Here is an 18,496-nt window from a genome sequence, read left to right as displayed (position 1 = left end):
GTTCTCAGAATGGTGACTCCAACATGTACATAAGAAGCCAGAAGACATCAATATGAGGCTGATGAACCCCACCCTGCAGTAAATAACCAGTTCATTGATGGTGTGTCTCAGATGTAGTATCTATTTAAAATTAAAATCAGCTGAAAATTCAAAATATTAAATACAAAAAAATAAGATCAAGCTGTGCACAGTGGTTTATGTCATTAATCCCAGCACTCAGGAGTCAGAGAGGCCGATCTCTACTGGTTCAAGAAAAACTTTGTCTATATAGCAAATTCTAGAACATCTAGATCTTTTAGAGAAATATTGCCTGTCATTTTTTAAATAAAAATAATCCTATCTAAGGAATTTTATGAGATAAAGAGGAGAAAAGGATTTTCTCCAAAAGTTACAATCTATTCAAATTAAAAAAAAAAAAAACAGTGCTACATTAAATTTTTAAACTTTGGGGGAAATATATCATGAGCAAAGGGAAATACAGAAAGAACTTAGGTATATATGTGTTGAAGACTCCTTTCCCAAGATTATCAAAATCAAGAAAAGAGATAAGTGTCCTATGCTCAGTGTAGGGGAAAGCTAGGGCTGTGAGGCAGGAATGGGTGGATGGGGGAGATTATCTTCATAGAAGTAGGGTGGACAGGGAGTGTGATAGGGGATTTTCAGAGGGGAAATCAGGAAGGGGAGATAACATTTGAAATGTAATTAAATAAAATAACCAATAAATAATTGAAAAAAGAAAATAGGTAAGTGCAACCTCCAAGATACCTGCAAGTTCAGATTAAAATATCTTTAAGATGGACATTCAGAGAGAATATGTTACATGTGCCAATCAAGGAGGAGTCCTAGGCAGCTAATGGGAAGCAGAAGATACATTATTTCATTCTGCTGAGGATATTTCTCAGCGCACCCTTCATATCCCGATTCCTCAGACTATAAATAAAGGGATTCAGCATGGGTGTGACCACAGTGTACATCATAGCCACAATGGCATTTTTCTCACTAGTGTTATTAGATGAGGGAACACAGTCTAGTCCAATTATGGCTCCGTAGTACAAGGAAACCACACAGAGATGAGAGCCACACGTGGACAAGGCTTTGCAGATTCCCTTGATGGAGGGTGCTTTCAGAATGGTGACTCCAATGCGGCCATAAGAGACCAGGATGCATATGAATGGCAGGGAAATAACTGCATTGCCTAAAACAAGGATGACCAATTCATTGATGGTGGTGTCTGAGCTAGACAGTTTTAGCAAGGTAGAGAGGTCACAAAAATAATGGGGGACAGTATTGTTTCTAAAGTGAGATAGGTGAGCCAAGAGAAGAGTGTGCACAAGGGAATTGGCAGAGGATAAGGCCCAGGACACAACAACTAGAAAGACACAGAGATTCTGATTCATGATGGTAATATAGTGCAGGGGGTGGCAGATGGCCACATACCTGTCATAGGCCATGGAAGTCAGAAGAAAGCTATCGATGGTTCCAAAAACTGTGAAAAAAATACACCTGGGAAATGCATCCAGTATATGAGATGAACTGACTGTGTGTCAGCATATTCACAAGCATCTTTGGAGCTGTGACTGATGAGAAAGAGATGTCTGTGAAGGCCAAGTGGCTGAGGAAGAAGTACATGGGGGTGTGGAGGTGAGAGTCCAGCCTGATAAGCAGGATGATGAGCAGGTTCCCTAGCACTGTGGTCAGGTACATGGCCAGGATCAGCGCAGAGTACAGGCCTTGATCCTCTGCTCGAATGGGAAGCCCCAGGAGGATGAACTCAGACACAGTACTCTCATTATCCATTCTCAAGTTCTTCCTCTTCTGCTATGAGTGAAAGAAATTGGAAAGAAAGGGAAGTAATTTTTGACTAATATACTGTGGGAACATTTTATGAATCACCAGTACTGAAAATAACGTTAGTTTGGGTGTTCTAATCCAAATATGAAAATGTTTGACATAGTAATGAGATAGTGAAATTTTGGAAAGAGACATACCTTGTCAACTTGAAAATAACTGAATGTCTTTTATGGGGAAACAAAAAAATTCAGAACAATTATCAAATCAGACCCAGTTCCATCTAAAGGACCAAGACAATTTGAAACGTAAGTTGCTACCAGCAAATCAAGAAATCAACATGATTTTAATCTGTTTAACCATTCTTGAATGCACTTGCCTAAGTCTTTCTACAAATTAAATCCAAGTATTGTAACAAGGAGAGCTTTTTTGGATCACTAAATATTAAATCTCAGGGAAATTAGTGGAAGTTGCATGTGCAGATATTCAAAGCCTTAAGGGCGTAAGTCTGTGCCAACAATACGGTGTATCGGTAACAGCATGTAAGTAGCTATGGGTTCTTCATAGTAACAGTTTCTCAGTCAGTGTGGTTAGTTTTCCATCACTCTTCTTATGCTGCATCAAATGACCCTGATTCCATGTTCACATCCTCAGCACAAACTTAAGTACTACATTCAAGCACACAGAAAACCTGGAAATAATTAGCTTTCCTGACTGCTTAAATCTGACAAGGCAATTCCTTGGGTCTTCCTAGCAAAAGCAAATTTCACCTGGTTTATTTAACCTAAAGTTTTAAGACAAAGATTATTTTATATAAATTCCTCACATGTTTTCTCTGTTGGTAATCTGATATTCTGTCTTATTTCTGTAGTCATTCCCTAGACAAATGAGCAATCACAAAACAATAGGAAAAGGAACATGGTAAAACTAAAGAAGATATCATAGCTGCTGAGAGGTCTCTGTGGCTATATTCTATTTGAAGACTTTTAGTGTGGCAAGTTTGTCTCTGTGATTGATGGTGATCTCACTGTTTGCCTCTTGACAATTTCCAAGCCTTAACTACAGTTAATCTTTGAAATATTCCAACTTGGCCAATACCATCTTTAAAATGCCTATCTATCATCAATCTCACTCTAAAAATTTTTTTAAAAGTTGATTTTTTGAAATCAATTATAATTCCTTTCAAACTCATTTCTGTGTCAATAATAATTACTTCCCCACCATGAAATTTTTAACTGATGGTTTGTAATACTTTGCTATTTTGAGCAATATTGCAATAAACATTATTCTTATGGTATTTTATATACTATATGTGATATATTAAGAAATGACTTAAGAAAATTAAACAGTCATGATTTTCAAAAACATCAGGAGGCCAAAATGATGAAGAATCTGATATATGTTCTCTGAAGAGTCCTTAGTAGAAGAACCTACAAACAAAGATTAGAAAAATTGGTCTCCATGCAAGCATTTGAAAGGACAGTATTAGGAGCTTTGAGAAACAAGGAAAACACAAAGTAACCCTCAATCACAGAAGTGTAAAATACATCTTGGAAAATACAAGAGCAGCAGGCAGATGTAACGTCTAATTTGCTGTGGAGGAAATTTTTCCATCTATTCAAGAACAGCAGTGCTCAAGAAAATCAAGTAACAAACAATAGCAAATAGCTGGCTGGCTGCCATGTAGAAAGCAGATTGGAGAAGCCAAGGAAACTAGCTGGGTTATGATTACCAGGGGCAGTAATGGCAAAAGTCACAGACCTTTAGGGAGAAGTTGGGAAAACAGACATTGTGTGTAGACATTAAATCTGAGAAAGGAAGATGATTTTCATGCTTTCTTTTAAAACTGGATACATTTAAGAAAAATATTCTGTAGAGAGTTTTTTGAGGGAGGGAATGCCATTTTATCTCAAAGGTTGGTCAGGTTCTCAGTGCAAGGTAAATTGCTCTTAAAATGAACTGTTTGTCATTTGATGGTATGATCCTTGCAAATTGAAATGCATGGTGAACAGAGATAGACAATGAAAAAGACAGACAGAAGCAGAAAGAGAGAGAAAAAAAGACAGACAGACAAAAATATGCCAAGAGACCAAACCATATGTACAGAATTGTGTACATTCTATGCCGAATCTGAAAGATAACTCAAACGGTGAACATAGATACCTTTAGCTAAGAAGCATGTGAAAATTCTTCCATTTCTCTCTATAAAAAAACACAATATAGGGAAAGAACTGGATCATCAGATTCACTCATATATCCATTGCAACATTCAGAAGACTAACCAGTTCAAAATCAGATATGACAGATATATAAACATGTACCTTGGCCATGTCTCCTACAAAGTCTATGTGAACCCTAATTTTGAAAAACATGTAGATACCCTAGAGCACAATACCTGTCCTCAGATACAAATTAGAGGCATGCAGAATAAAACTGATATGCTGCATTTACTCCCTTAGGGAAAAGAATTATTTTGAAACAAGCATGAGATTTCCTTCACCCTTGATAAACAATGGTAGCAACCTTAACAGTAATCCCCATCATTTTGTCCTGTTTGAAGCAGTATGAGAAAGCATAAAATATATTTATATTTATGCAACATTAAATAGCACTGAATGCAGAAACCTCTTGAAGACATAGCAAGTATACTTCTACTTGAAAATGATGCTTCTAATAAACTAATGAATATTAAAGAAAATGTTTAAGAGTTTAGTGTTACCAAATAGGCTCCATCCCAGGGATGCAGGAATGGTTTAATATACAAAAATACATCAATGTAATCCACTATATAAACAAACTCAAAGATAAAAACTACATGATCATTTCATTAGAACCTGAGAAAGCATTTGACAAAATTCAACACCCCTTCATGATGAAAGTCCTGGAAAGATCAGGAATTCAAGGCCCATATCTAAACATAGTAAAAGCAATATACAGCAAACCAGTAGCTAACATCAAAATAAATGGAGAGAAACTTGAAGCAATCCCACTATATCAGGAACTAGACAAGGATGCCCACTCTCTCCCTACTTATTCAATATAATACTCAAAGTCCTGGCCACAGCAATCAGAAAACAAAAGGATGTCAAAGGGATACAAATTGGAAGGGAAGATATCAAAATATCACTATTTTCAGATGACATGATAGTGTACTTAAGTGACCCCAAAAGTTCCACCAGAGAACTACATAGCCTGATAAACAACTTCAGCAAAGTGTGGGAAAATAAAATTACCTCAAACAAATCAGTAGCCTTCCTCTACTTAACGGATAACAATGCTGAGAAAGAAATTAGGGAAATGACACCCTTCATAATATTCCCAAATAATATAAAATATCTTGGTGTGACTTTAAACAAGCAAGTGAAAGATCTGTATGACAAGATCTTCAAGTCTCTGAAGAAAGAAATCGAGGAAGATCTCAGAAGATGGAAGGATCTTCCATGCTCATGGAATGGCAGGATTAATATTGTTAAGATGTCCAATTTGCCAAACGCAATGTACAGATTCAATGCAATCTCCATCAAAATTCCTACTCAATTCTTTATAGAGATAGAAAAAGCAATTTACAAATTCATTTGGAATAACAAAAAACCCAGGATAGCAAAAACTATACTCAACAATAAAAGAACTTCTGGGGAAATCATTATCCCTAACTTTAAGCAATATTACAGAGCAATAGTCATAAAAACTGTATGGTTTTTATGTACAGAGACAAGCAGATAGATCAGTGGAAGAAAATTGAAGACACAGAAATGAACCCACATACCTATGGTCACTTGATCTTTGAAAAAGGAGCTAAAAACATCCAATGGAAGAAAGATAGCATTTTCAACAAATGGCACTGGTTCAACTGGAGCTCAGAAAGTAGAAGAATGCAAATCGATCCATTATTATCAGCATGTACAAGGCTTAAGTCCAAGTGGATCAAGGACATCCACATCAAACAAGATATACTCAAAATAATAGAAGAAAAAGTGGGGAAGAATCTCAAACACATGGGCACTGGAGAAAAGTTCATGAACAAAACAACAGTGGCTTATGCTCTAAGATCAAGAATCGATAAATGGGATCTCATAAAATGGCAAAGCTTCTGTAAGGCAAAGGACACTGTCATTAGGACAAAATGACAACCAACAGATTGGGAAAAGATCTTTACCTATCCTACATCCGATAGAGAGCTTACATTCAAAATATACAGAGAACTCAAGAAGTTAGACTGCAGGGAGACAAATAACCATATTTAAAAACTGGGGTTCAGAGCTAAACATAGAATTCACAGCTGAGGAATGCAGAATGGCTGAGAAACACTTAAAGAAATGTTCAACATCTTTAGTCATTGGGAATGCAAATGAAAACAACCCTGAGATTTCACCTCACACCAGTGAGAATGGCTAAGATCAAAAACTCAGGTGACAGCAGATGCTTTCAAAGATGTGGAGAAAGAGGAACACTCCTCGATTGTTGGTGGGATTCCAGACTGGTACAACCATTCTGCAAATCAATCTGGAGGTTCCTCAGAAAATTGGACATTGCACTACCTGAGGACCCAGCTATACCACTCTTAGGCATATACCCAAAGATGCCCCAACATATAACAAAGACACGTGCTCCACTATGTTCATCGCAGCCTTATTTATAATAGCCAGAAGCTGGAAAGAACCCAGATGCCCTTCAACAGAGGAATGGATACAGAAAATGTGGTACATCTACACAATGGATTATTACTCAGCTATCAAAAACAATGACTTTGTGAAATTCATAGGAAAATGGAGGCAACTGGAAAATATCATCCTGAGTGAGGTAACCCAATCACAGAAAAACACACATGGTATTCACTCATTGATAAGTGGATGTTAGCCCAAATGCTCGAATTACCCTAGATGCACAGAACACATGAATCTCAAGAAGGATGACCAAAAGGCAAATGCTTCACTCCTTCTTTAAAAGGGGAACAAGAATACCCTTGGGAGGGAATAGGGAGGCAAATGTTTAGAACAGAGGCAGTAGGAACACCCATTCAGAGCCTGCCCCACATGTGGCCCATACATATACAGCCACCAAACTAGATAAAGTGGATGAAGCAAAAAAGTGCAGGCCAACAGGAACCAGATGTAGATCTCTCCTGAGAGACACAGCCAGAATACAGCAAATACATTGGCGAATGCTATCATTAAACCACTGAACCGAGAACAGGACCCCCGTTGAAGGAAGTAGAGAAAGGACTGAAAGAGCTTTAAGGGGCTTGAGACCCTATATGAACAACAATGCCAACCAACCAGAGTTTCCTGGGGCTAAGGCCACTATCCAAAGACTATATATACATTGACTGACCCTGGGCTCCAACCTCATAGGTAGCAATGAATAGCCTAGTAAGAGCACCAGTAGAAGGGGAAGCCCTTGGTCCTGCCAAGACTGAACCCCCAATGAATGTGATTTTGGGGGGAGGGCGATAATGGGGGGAGGATGGGGAGGGGAACACCCATAGAGAAGGGAGGGGGAAGGGTTAGGGAGATGTTGGCCTAGAAACCAGAAAAGGAAATAACAATCAAAATGTAAATAAGATATACCAAAGTTAATGAAGATGAAAAAAGGGGGGTGGAATATTCATAGGAGGGGATATGGAAGCAAAGTTTAGAGCAGCAACTGAAGGAATGGCCATTCAACCCTGCCCCACATGTGGCATATATATATATATACATATACATATATATATATATATATATATATATATATATATATATATATATATAATCACCAAAACTAGATAAGATTGATGAAACAAAAAAATGCATGCTGAGAGGGACCAGATATAGATCTCTCCTGAGGTACACATCCAGAGCATGTCCAATACAGAGGTCAATGTTAGCAGCAAACCACTGAACTGAGAACAGGACCCCCTTGGAAGGAATTAGAGGAAGTATTGAAAGAGTTGAAGGAGCTTGCAACCCCATAAGAACAACAATGCCTACCAATCAGTTTCCAGGGACTAAACCACTACTGAAAGACTATACATGGATTGACCTAGGGCTACAACTGCATGTGTAGCAGAGAATAGCCTTGTTGGGGCACCAGTGGAAGGGGAAGCCCTTGGTCCTGCCAAGTTTGGATCCCCAGTGCAGGGAAATATGGGAGTCAGTAAGGGGATGGATGGGAGGAATACCCGTATGGGGGAGGGGGATAGGATGGGAGCTTATGACAGGAAACCTGGAAAGGGAATAACATTTGAAACATAAGTAAAGAAATATATCTAATAAAAAAGAGAAATGTAAATACATACAATATCAAATAAAATAAAAATAAATCAAAGAAAAAAAAGTTTAGTGTTTCTCTTAAAAGAGGTAAAAGAATGTCCCTCCCCCAAATTGAGGCCATATCAAGCAGACTATCTGCAGTCAGTAAGTTACTGACTACATTGCACTATCAGGAGGCAACAGAGAAAACTTTTGTGTCAACCCTTTGATGTTGGACTTCTAGCTTCCAGAACAGTGGGCAAATCTAATCCCATTATGCCATTTTGTGGCATATTATTTGGATAGTATTTGAAAATTGAGCAATATAAATGTGTGATTTTAAATGAATGTTATGAGTAGAGATTCCCTGCTCTACTAGTGGCCGCACAGACAAAAAGAAGCCCAGGTAGGATTTTTGGTCTCCAAACTTCTTCTCACAATCTCAGTACTCTCATCCCCAGTCCTTTGCTGTGTGATAATAATATGGCGGCCCCATAGGCAGTGGTACTGTTAAGAATCCTGGCCTTGTTGGAGGAATTGTGTTACTCTAAGGGTTGGCTTTTAAGCACTGCACAGTGTGAAAGAGTCACTTTTCTCCTGGCCGCAATCATATCCAGATGCAGAACACTCAGTTTCTCCTTTGCTGTGCTTGCTTAGAGCAGCTGTGCTCCTGCCTTGATTATATTGAACTAAATCTTTGAACCATTAAACTAGCCCCAATTAAATGTTGTCCTTTATAAGAGTTGCCTTGGTCATGCTGTCTCTTCAAAGAAATGAAAATCCTAACCAAAATGCTTGCCCTTCTACTTGCTCTTCTCCAGACTTCAGCAGGGGCATAGACCACCACCTCCAACTACCAGAAACAGGACAGACTGGGACAAATTCACATAGACTGACTGCATGTCATGTTCTGCCCACACTAGGTCCAGTTTTCTACTCTTCTAGTTGCCATAATCTAGGCCCCAGCTATGTGAACATGCTATGCTATAGCCAGAGACTATCCAGAGGCAAAGACCCACAGCTCTCCTAGAGGATTTTCATACTTATAGAAGTAGTGGTAGTGCCTGCCAAACTCCCCTACTATCTATTTTAACATAATCCCAACATAAGTTCCCATCCCATGCTTCCTATTTGCAATGTCCCAACAACCAACTGGTACAGAGACTACCTACTCTGCCAGAAAGCAAGATGGGCAGTGACCTTCACTCCCTCACTCTCTTGGGATCTCTGAACTCTATCACCATACCTGTGCCCTCCTAGTTTCCTTTCCCCAGCCTAAAACTGGAATACAGACTCCCTGTTCTACCAAAGTCCACACAGACTTAGACTCTCAGGCTCACAGAGCAGAAGACCAGAGAAGCAACAGAAACCAAGGTACAAAACACCCAGCCGATAAAGCCAAACTCAGAAAACAGTACCTACAAATTTACTCACCCAATACCAGATGTCAAGAGGCCAGTGAAAGAACCCACAAAACCACTGCCATTGCATAAAGTCACCATTAGAACCTACTTATAATACTACAAAAAAGCCCTGAAAATTCCAACAAAATAGAAACACAAGAATAAAACATAAATCCAACTTCATGAAGATGACTGAAATTCTTAATCAGGAAATTAATAAATCCCTTAAAATTTAGACAAACAAACAATTGGAGGATATTATTAAAACCTTTTTAAAGGCCAAGAAAGACTGTCTTCTCTCTACTTTATCTTCTGTTCCCTACTCCTAGTGGTAATGCTGACATGCATTTCATTACCCTTACCACAGCTCTGCCCTTACTTTTGGTGAACTTCTGCCACCTATGACAACCAAGTAAGTTCTCCATGTCCCAGTCCACTGGCAGGGTGGTCCCAGTGGAAAGCACTGAGGAATTGGGCTCTTCCTGTGGCTCTGTGCTACATCTTCTGATCTACATTCCTACTTACAATCCTAGATTGTCACTACATTCTCCAAGCCACAGATCTGCCTGCATACCTTGCCTTGTGCTAATGGGGACAATTGGGTCTAAAGCCATCAAGGACAATCACCAGGTCTGCCTCCATTTCTGGAGGTCTACTGCCAACCAATAAAACCAGAGACCTGAAGATAATAAGGACATCCCTCTTCCTATAATCCTGAAAGCCTGCTAACACCCTAAACAAAGAGCTCTACATGTAGTCATAGAGTCCTGCTACAATCAGTCCAGACCTCCCACCCTTCTACGCTCCTTACTCCAGGACTAAATAAACAGAGATTCCATGATACACCAGACTCCAACCTGAGAGAACTAGGATTCCCTGGCTGCCACCTGAAATGCTTATTTTTGAAGATTTAAAATTTGGAACTCCTAATCTACATATGTACCTACAGCTGGGGCTGCCCACAACCCTGGGACAGAAAACCAGCCAACAGAGAGCAGGTCTGCTAGAAGTATCCTCATTCCTAAGCACACAGACCACAGGTAGGATCTCTCTCTCTCTCTCTCTCTCTCTCTCTCTCTCTCTCTCTCTCTCTCTCTCTCCTGTCCAAGGAGAGAAATGTAGGAAGTGCATGGGGTGCAGGAGCCAAAGGGACCCATCTGGTCTCCATCTGTGCACACAGCTCTGGCTGTACCACACCTCTTAGACACAAAATCTTCTGTAGGAGAGGTGGTCTCCCAGGAGCCTTGACACACTTAACATCACAGGCTCACAGGCTCACAGGCTCACAGGCTCACAGGCTCACAGGCTCACAGGCTCACAGGCTCACAGGCTCACAGGCTCACAGGCTCACAGGCCCACAGGAAGGACAAGCTCTAGTCATAGACAGGAAAACCAATTAACACCTGAAAAAAACAGATATGGCAAGAGGCAAGCAAAAAAAAAAAAGCAATAGAAACTAAGACTCTTTGGCGTAATCAGAAACCAGTTCTCCCTCCATAGCAAATACTAGATATCCCAACACACCAGAAGAGCAAGATTTGGATCTAAATTCACATCTCATGATGATGATAAAGGACTTTAAAGATGGAAATAAATAACTCCCTTTAAAAATTACAGGAAAACACATAGAAGCACTTAAAGGGGAAACACAAAAAGCCCTTAAAGAAATACAGGAAAGTCCAACAAAAAAGGTGAAGGAAATGAACAATATCATCCAGGATCTAAAAATGGGAATAGGAACAATAAAGATATCACAAAGGGAGACAACACATGAGGTAGAAACTCTAAGAAAGAGATCAGGAGTCATACACACAAGAATCACCAACAGAATACAAGAGATTAAAGAGAGAATCTGAAGAACAGAAGATACCATAGAAAATATTGATACAATAGTCGAAGAAAATGCAATAAAGCAGAAAGCTCCTAACCCAAAAAACCTCTAGGAAATCCAGGACACAATGAGAAGACCAAACCTAAGAATAATAAGTATAAAAGACACTGAAGATTCCCCACTTAAAGGGCCAGTAGATATCTTCAACAAAATTATACAAGAAAACTTCTCTAACCTCAAGAGAGAGATGCTCATGAACATATAAGAAGCCTACAAAACTCCAAATAGGTTAGAGCAGAAATTTCTCCTGTCACATAATAGTGAAAACACCAAATGCAAAAGACAAAGAAAGACTATTAAAAGTGGTAAGGTAAATGGGTCAAGTAACATATGAAGGCAGACCTATCACAATTACACCAGATATCTCAACAGAGACTATGAAAGCCAGAAGATCCTGGACAGATTTCATACAGACCCTAAGAGAACACGAATGCCAGCACAGGCTACTATATTCAGCAAAACTCTCAATCACCATAGATGGAGAAACAAAGATATTCCATAACAAAACCAAATTTACACAGTATAATTTCAAAAACCCAGCCCTACAAAGGATGATAAATGGAAAACTCCAACACCAGAGGGGAAACTACACCCTGGAAAAAGCAAGAAAGTAATCTTCCTGAAACAAACTCAAGAGAACATAGCCACACAAACATAATTCCACATTTAACAACAAAAATAACAGTAAACAACAATCACTATTCCTTAATATCTCTTAACATCAACTGACTCAATTCGCTCAATAAAAAGACATAGACTAACTGGCTCGATACATAAACAGGACCCAGCATTTTGCTGCATACAGGAAATGTACCTAAGTGACAAAGACAGACACTGCTTAAGAATAAAAGAATAAAAGTTTTCCAAGCAAATGGTCCTAAGAAACAAGCTGGAGTAGCCATTCTAAAATCAAATAAAATCAACTTTCAACCAAAAGATATCAGAAAAGATAAAGAAGGACACTTCATGTATATCAAAGGAAAAGTCTACCAACATGAACTCTCAATTCTGAATATCTATACTACAAATGCAAGGGCACCCACATTCATAAAAGAAACATTACTAAAGCTCAAATCATAAATTGCACTACACACTATAGTGGAAGACTCAACAACCCACTCTCATCAATGGACAGATCATAGAAACAGAAACTAAATAGAGACACAGTGAAACTAACAGAAGTTATGAAGCAAATAGAATTAACAGAGATCTGTAGAACATTTCACCCTAAATAAAATACTTTCTTCTCAGCACCTTATGGTATCTTCTTGTGTAACCATATAATTGATCACAAAACATGCCTCAATAGATACAAGGAGATGGAAAAAATCCCATGCATCCTATCAAATCACCATGGATTAAAACAGATTTTAAATAACAACATAAACAACTAAAAGTCCACACATGGAAGCTGAACAACACTCTATTCAATGACAACTTGGTCAAGGAATAAAGAAAATAAGAAATTAAAGGCTGTTTAGAGTTTAATGAAAATGAAGGTCCAACATACCAAAATTTATGGGATACAATGAAAACAGTGCTAAGAGGAAAACTCATAGCCATGAGTGCCTCCAAAAAGAAACTCTAGAGAGCATACACTAACATCTTGATGGCAGACCTGAAAGCTCTAGAACAAAAAGAAGCAAATATAATGAAGAGGACTGAAGGGCAGGAATTAATCAAACTCAGACCTGAAATCAACCACATAGAAACAAAAGAAACTATATACAAAGAATCAACACCAGGGGTTGGTTCTTTGAGAAAATCAACAAGATAGATAAACCCTTAGCCAGACTAACCAGACAGCACAAGACAGTATCCCAATTAACAAAACCAGAAATGAAAAGGGAGTCATAACAGAAGCTGAGGAAATTCAAAAAATTATCACATCTTACTACCAAAGCTTATATTCAACAAAACTAGAAAATCTAGAGGAAATGAACAATTTTCTAGACAGATACCAAGCACCTAAGTTAAATTGGGATCCAATAAACCATATAAACAGTCTCATAACCCCCAATGAAATAGGAACAGTCATTAAAAGTCTCCCATCCAAAAGAAAACTGAGGACCAGATGGGTTTAGTGCAGAAATCTATCAGACCTTCAAAGAAGACCTAATACCAATACTCTTCAAACTCTTCCACAAAATAGAAACAAAGGGAATGCTACCCAACTCTTCCTATGAAGCCACAATTATGCTTATACCTAAACCACACAAAGACCCAAAAAGGAAAGAGAACTTCAGACCAATTTCCCTCATGAAGATTGATGCCAAAACACTCAATATGATTCTCAAAAATAGAGTCCAAGAAGACATGAAAACAATCATTTACCATGATCAAGTAGACGTCATCCCAGGGATGCAAGGGTGGTTCAATAAATGGAAATTCATCAACATAATCTACTATGTAAACAAACTCAAGGAACAAAAACACATGACCATTTCATGAGATGCTAAGAAAGCATTTGACAAAGTTCAACACCCGGAATTCAAGGAATTAAAGGCCCATAACTAGTCACAGTAAAAACAATATACAGCAAACTAGAGCCAACATCAAACTAAATGAAGAGAAACTTGAAGCAATTCCACTAAAATTAGGGTGATTTAAGACAAGGATATCCAAAGGTCTAGGCAGAGCAATTAGACAATAAAAAGAGGTCAAAGGGATACAAATTGGAAAGGAAAAAGTAAAAATGTCACTATTTGTAGATGATATGATAGTATACTTAAGTGACTCCAAAAGTTCCACCAAAACTTCAGCAAGTGGCTGGATATTAAATTAACTCAAGCAAATCAGTAGCTATAGGGAGCAGTACATATAGATAAAAGATGGTGCTGACATCTGGTGGTCGTTTGTGGTTAACACCCACAAAGCACATGTCCTGGCATTTCTCCAGCAGCTATCAGGCTGGAGTGATATCCATGCTAATGAGTTATTTCGTGCTCCACCAATCCCTAGAGGACAAGTATATAGCCATAGCCTGTTTTGTATATAAGGCTGGTGCCTTTGTTGCTCAGGGTCCCCGTATCAACAATGAGGTTTCCTGCAATAAAGGCTGTTGAGAAGAATCCAACGGTGTTGCGTCTTCCTTGCTGGACGAGGTGGGCGTTGCAACTGGTGGCCTTTACGGGGACCTGAGGACATCCTCGTGGATTCAGAACTCTTTAAACTCAGGATGGCAATGTCGGTAAGTTCCCGGATGGGACAATAAAGCTCCTGGATAAGGGACAATAAAGCTCCTGGATAAGGGACAATGAAGCTCCCGGACGAGGGACTATAAAGCTCCCAAGTAGGGACAATGAAGTTCTCTGGAGTAAGCAGAGATGATGAAAGCCTTGGTTTAGGGGCTTAAAGGTTTGTGGAACACAGCAATGTTGTTTTCCCCAATTGATCCTCTGTGGGTTGGACTAGCACTTTTGCCTTTTACCCTTTTTGTGTGGTGGTGTTCTTACTGTTTGAATTGCCACCGTCCCGGGCATGAGTGCATTTGCTGGGAAGAGCCCACTAATGATGAGCTACAAGACCGTGTGTAAATAAACATGTCACTCCGCCCTGCTTGTAAATCGATCGTAAATAAGCTTGTAAAGCATGGGAAACTCACACTCCACCCCGCTCCTGTTAGCTCTTCAGGAGCTTCTTGGTCAGCATAAGCTTAAAATCGAAAAGAAAATCCTGTTGAGTTTTCTTGATGAATGTGACTGTTGTGCTCCATGGTTTATAGTGTCAGGATCTCTTACTTTGAGAGCATGAGACAAGTTAGGAAAAGATCTGGATAGGGAAACAACAGAGGGCAAGCTTAAACCAGGGACAAAGCCACTTTGGCAAATGGTCCAGGCCTGCTTAGAAGATAAGCGATGTGAGGAAGCCGTTAGGACAGGTCAGAAAATCCTTATAGAGCAACAAGAAAGTATGTCAGAGGGAGGGAAAGTTTTGAAGGAAGGAAAGAAAAGAAAGGGAGGAAAGGGAGTAAAAGAAAAGACAAAAAAACAAGGAGAGGACAGAGAAAGACAAGAGTAATAGTCCTGACCTAGAGACAAAGAAAATGTATCCCTCCTTAAAGGCATTGACCTTGGGAATGTCTAGTGACTCAGAGCTTAGTGAAAATGATTTGGCAGACCTTGAGGAAGAAGCCACTCGGTATGAGAAAGAGAGATATCATCCTGACTGGCCACATGCCAACGCTATGTGGAAACAAGCAAAAGAATTAGATAAGAAAGCAATTATACCAACAGCACCCCCTGCACCTCCATATAACCTTCAACATAAATGCATGGTGAAGCCTGCAGGAGGTACTTCTTTTTGCCCAGAAGTATGGAAAGAGTTATGATTACGTTTTCCAGTTTTTCTGGATGCAAACGGGCAGCGACATCATGAACCTGTTGACTTTAAGACAATAAAGCAATTAGCAGAGTCAGTCAAAACCTATTGAGTCAACACAGCTTTTGTTATCGCTCAAATTGAGGCTCTTGGCAGATACTGTCTCACCCCTGGAGATTGGGGGAGTTTAGCTAGAGCTTGCCTCTCTCTGGGTCAATATTTGGATTGGAGATTTTCCTTTATGAATATGCTAACATTTAAGCTGCCATTAATTTGGCTTCAGCAGCAGACCCTCAGAGACATTGGGATGCTGACATACTATTGGGAATAGGCAGATTTGCTCTGGACCAGACTGGTTATCCAGATCAGGTCTATAGCCAGATTAATGAAATAGCCATTAAAGCCTGGAAAGCATTGCCTAATAGAGGTAGAGTCTGTGGGAACCTTACCAAGGTTCTGCAAGGACCCACACAGCCATTTTCAGACTTTGTAGTCCGCATGGTGGAGTCCGCTACCAAGATCTTCGGAGACCCTGATACAGCTATGCCACTTATTAAGCAGCTAGTGTATGAACAATGTACAAAAGAATGTAGGACTGCTATAACACCATATAAACATAAAGGTTTAGAAGTTTGGATGAAGACCTGCAGGGAGATAGGAGGGCCATTGACTAATGTTGGCCTAGCGGCAGCAATGATAAAATTAAGAAGGAAGGTTACTACAGAGACTTGCTTCAAATGTGGCCATATAGAAGTCAGTTCCCCTACAGAAGTGGAGAATAGAGTAGTAGCAGACCTCCACAACCTAGATTGTGCCCCCGCTGTAAGAAGGGGAACCACTGGGCAAATGAATGTCGATCTGTGAGAGACTTGGATGGCCGTCCTCTAGCAACAGGATATGGTGGTACACGGCCAAAAAATGGACAACGGGGCCCACATCCCCAGGGCCCTCAAATGTATGGGGCTCTACAGAACGACAGGCAGGGACAGGACAAACAGAGGCCTTGGCCTTCTCTTCACCACCCAAAGAACCGAGGAGAGCCACTAAAGGCTCCACAGGACTGGACCTCCACTCCACCACCAGACTCATACTGACCCCCCAAATGGGAGTACAGCCTATAGACACAGATTTTAGAGGACCCCTCCCTAAAGACACAGTTGGGCTGTTGTTGGGACACTCCTCCTCTGCCCTGAAAGGTTTACAAATTGTACCTGGAGTAATTGACCCTGATTATTTAGGCACGGTAAAAGTCCTGGTAACCTCTCCCCAGGGAATTACTGCTATTTCCCTGGAGACAGAATTGCCCAGCTGCTACTTCTGCCTAGCTTACATAGGTGCTTTCCTGCTAAAAATAGAATCGGAGGAGGAGGGGCTTGGGATCTATAGGCTCCCGATTTGCCTTTATCTCGTTAGAACTGAATGATCGTCCAATGTTAACATTGACTGTGGAGGGACACTCTTTCCTTGGTTTGTTAGACACTGGAGCAGATAGTAGTATCATCTCTGTTCATGACTGGCCACCCAGGTGGCCTACGCAAACATCATCTCAGGCCCTACGTGGTCTAGGGTACGAAATGGCTCCTTTAATAAGCTCCAAAGAATTGACATGGAAGGATGCAGAAGGAAGGTCAGGAAAGATTACTCCCTATATTATAGACATTCCTGTGACACTGTGGGGCAGAGATGTCTTAATAAATCTAGACATGAGACTCACTAATGAGTATTCCCCACAGGCCAAGGATATGATGATAAAAATAGGCTAGATGCCCAGAAAAGGTCTAGGAAAATATTTACAAGGACAAGTTGACCCCGTGCTGCTGAATTCTAAAGGAGACAGGATGGGTCTGGGTTTTTCCTAGGGGCCATTGAGGGAGGCATACCCATTACATGGAAAATAGAGGAGCATGTGTGGGTTCCTCAATGGCCTTTATCCTCTGAAAAATTAACTGCTGCTGAATTAGTGTCTGAACAGCTGCAATTGGGACATATACAGCCATCCACATCACCCTGGAACACACCCATATTTGTTATCAAGAAAAAATCAGAAAAATGGCGATTATTACATGATTTAAGAGCTATCAATTCTCAGATGCAAATAATGGGTCCCATACAGAGAGGTTTACCATTGCTCTCTAGTATTCCTGATGATTGGCCTATTATTATTATTGATATTAAAGATTGCTTTTTTTCCATCCCTCTTGCCCCGCAAGATAGCGTGCAATTTGCATTTACTTTGCCCTCTATGAATAATGAAAAACCTGATAAGCGCTATCAGTGGGTGGTCTTGCCTCAAGGTATGGCTAATAGCCCTACTATGTGTCAGCTGTATGTAGGACAAGCCCTACAGCCTGTACGTGACCAATTCCCAAAATTAAGAATAATACATTTTATGGATGATATATTTCTTTCCACTAAAGATTGTAGTACCCTAGAAATGGCCTATGCTAAAGTAGTTAAGGTGCTTGAAAACAATCAATTGTTTATAGCACCAGAAAAGTTTCAAATGGGCAAAAAGGGAGAATATTTAGAAACAAAGATTACACCTCATAATATTTCCCTCAGAAAATTGAATTATGAAAAGATCATTTAAAAACTTTAAATGACTTTCAGAAAATACTAGGAAGCATAAATTGGATTCGACCCTATATCAAAATGCCCAATGTAGAGTTACAACCACTCTATGAGATCCTGAAAGGGGATTCTCAGCTTACTTCACCCCGTGCTTTAACCAAGGAAGCACGATTATCCTTAAGGAAAGTAGAAGAAGACTGGAAAAGGCAATGCTAAGAAGGTACAAGGAAAAGGAAGATCTCCTTTTGTGTATACTGACAACCTTTTGTCAGCCTACAGGAGTGCTATGGCAA

The 18,496-nt window shown here is 39.8% G+C and overlaps 1 protein-coding gene across 1 annotated transcript; it reads right to left on the bottom strand.

Moving 5' to 3' along the window:
• Positions 1-872: 872 nt before the first annotated feature.
• Positions 873-1,797, bottom strand: Or1j10 (olfactory receptor family 1 subfamily J member 10). Its single transcript, NM_001000560.1, is given in 2 exon segments — positions 873-1,497; positions 1,499-1,797. Coding segments are annotated over 2 exon segments (924 nt in total).
• Positions 1,798-18,496: the final 16,699 nt, after the last annotated feature.

The sequence above is a fragment of the Rattus norvegicus genome, chromosome 3 (genome assembly GCF_021556685.1).
Source record: "Rattus norvegicus strain SHRSP/BbbUtx chromosome 3, alternate assembly SHRSP_T2T, whole genome shotgun sequence".
NCBI lineage: Eukaryota > Metazoa > Chordata > Mammalia > Rodentia > Muridae > Rattus > Rattus norvegicus.
The sequence above is the reverse complement of the archived record's forward strand: the minus strand, read 5'-3'. Positions and strand labels throughout refer to the sequence as shown.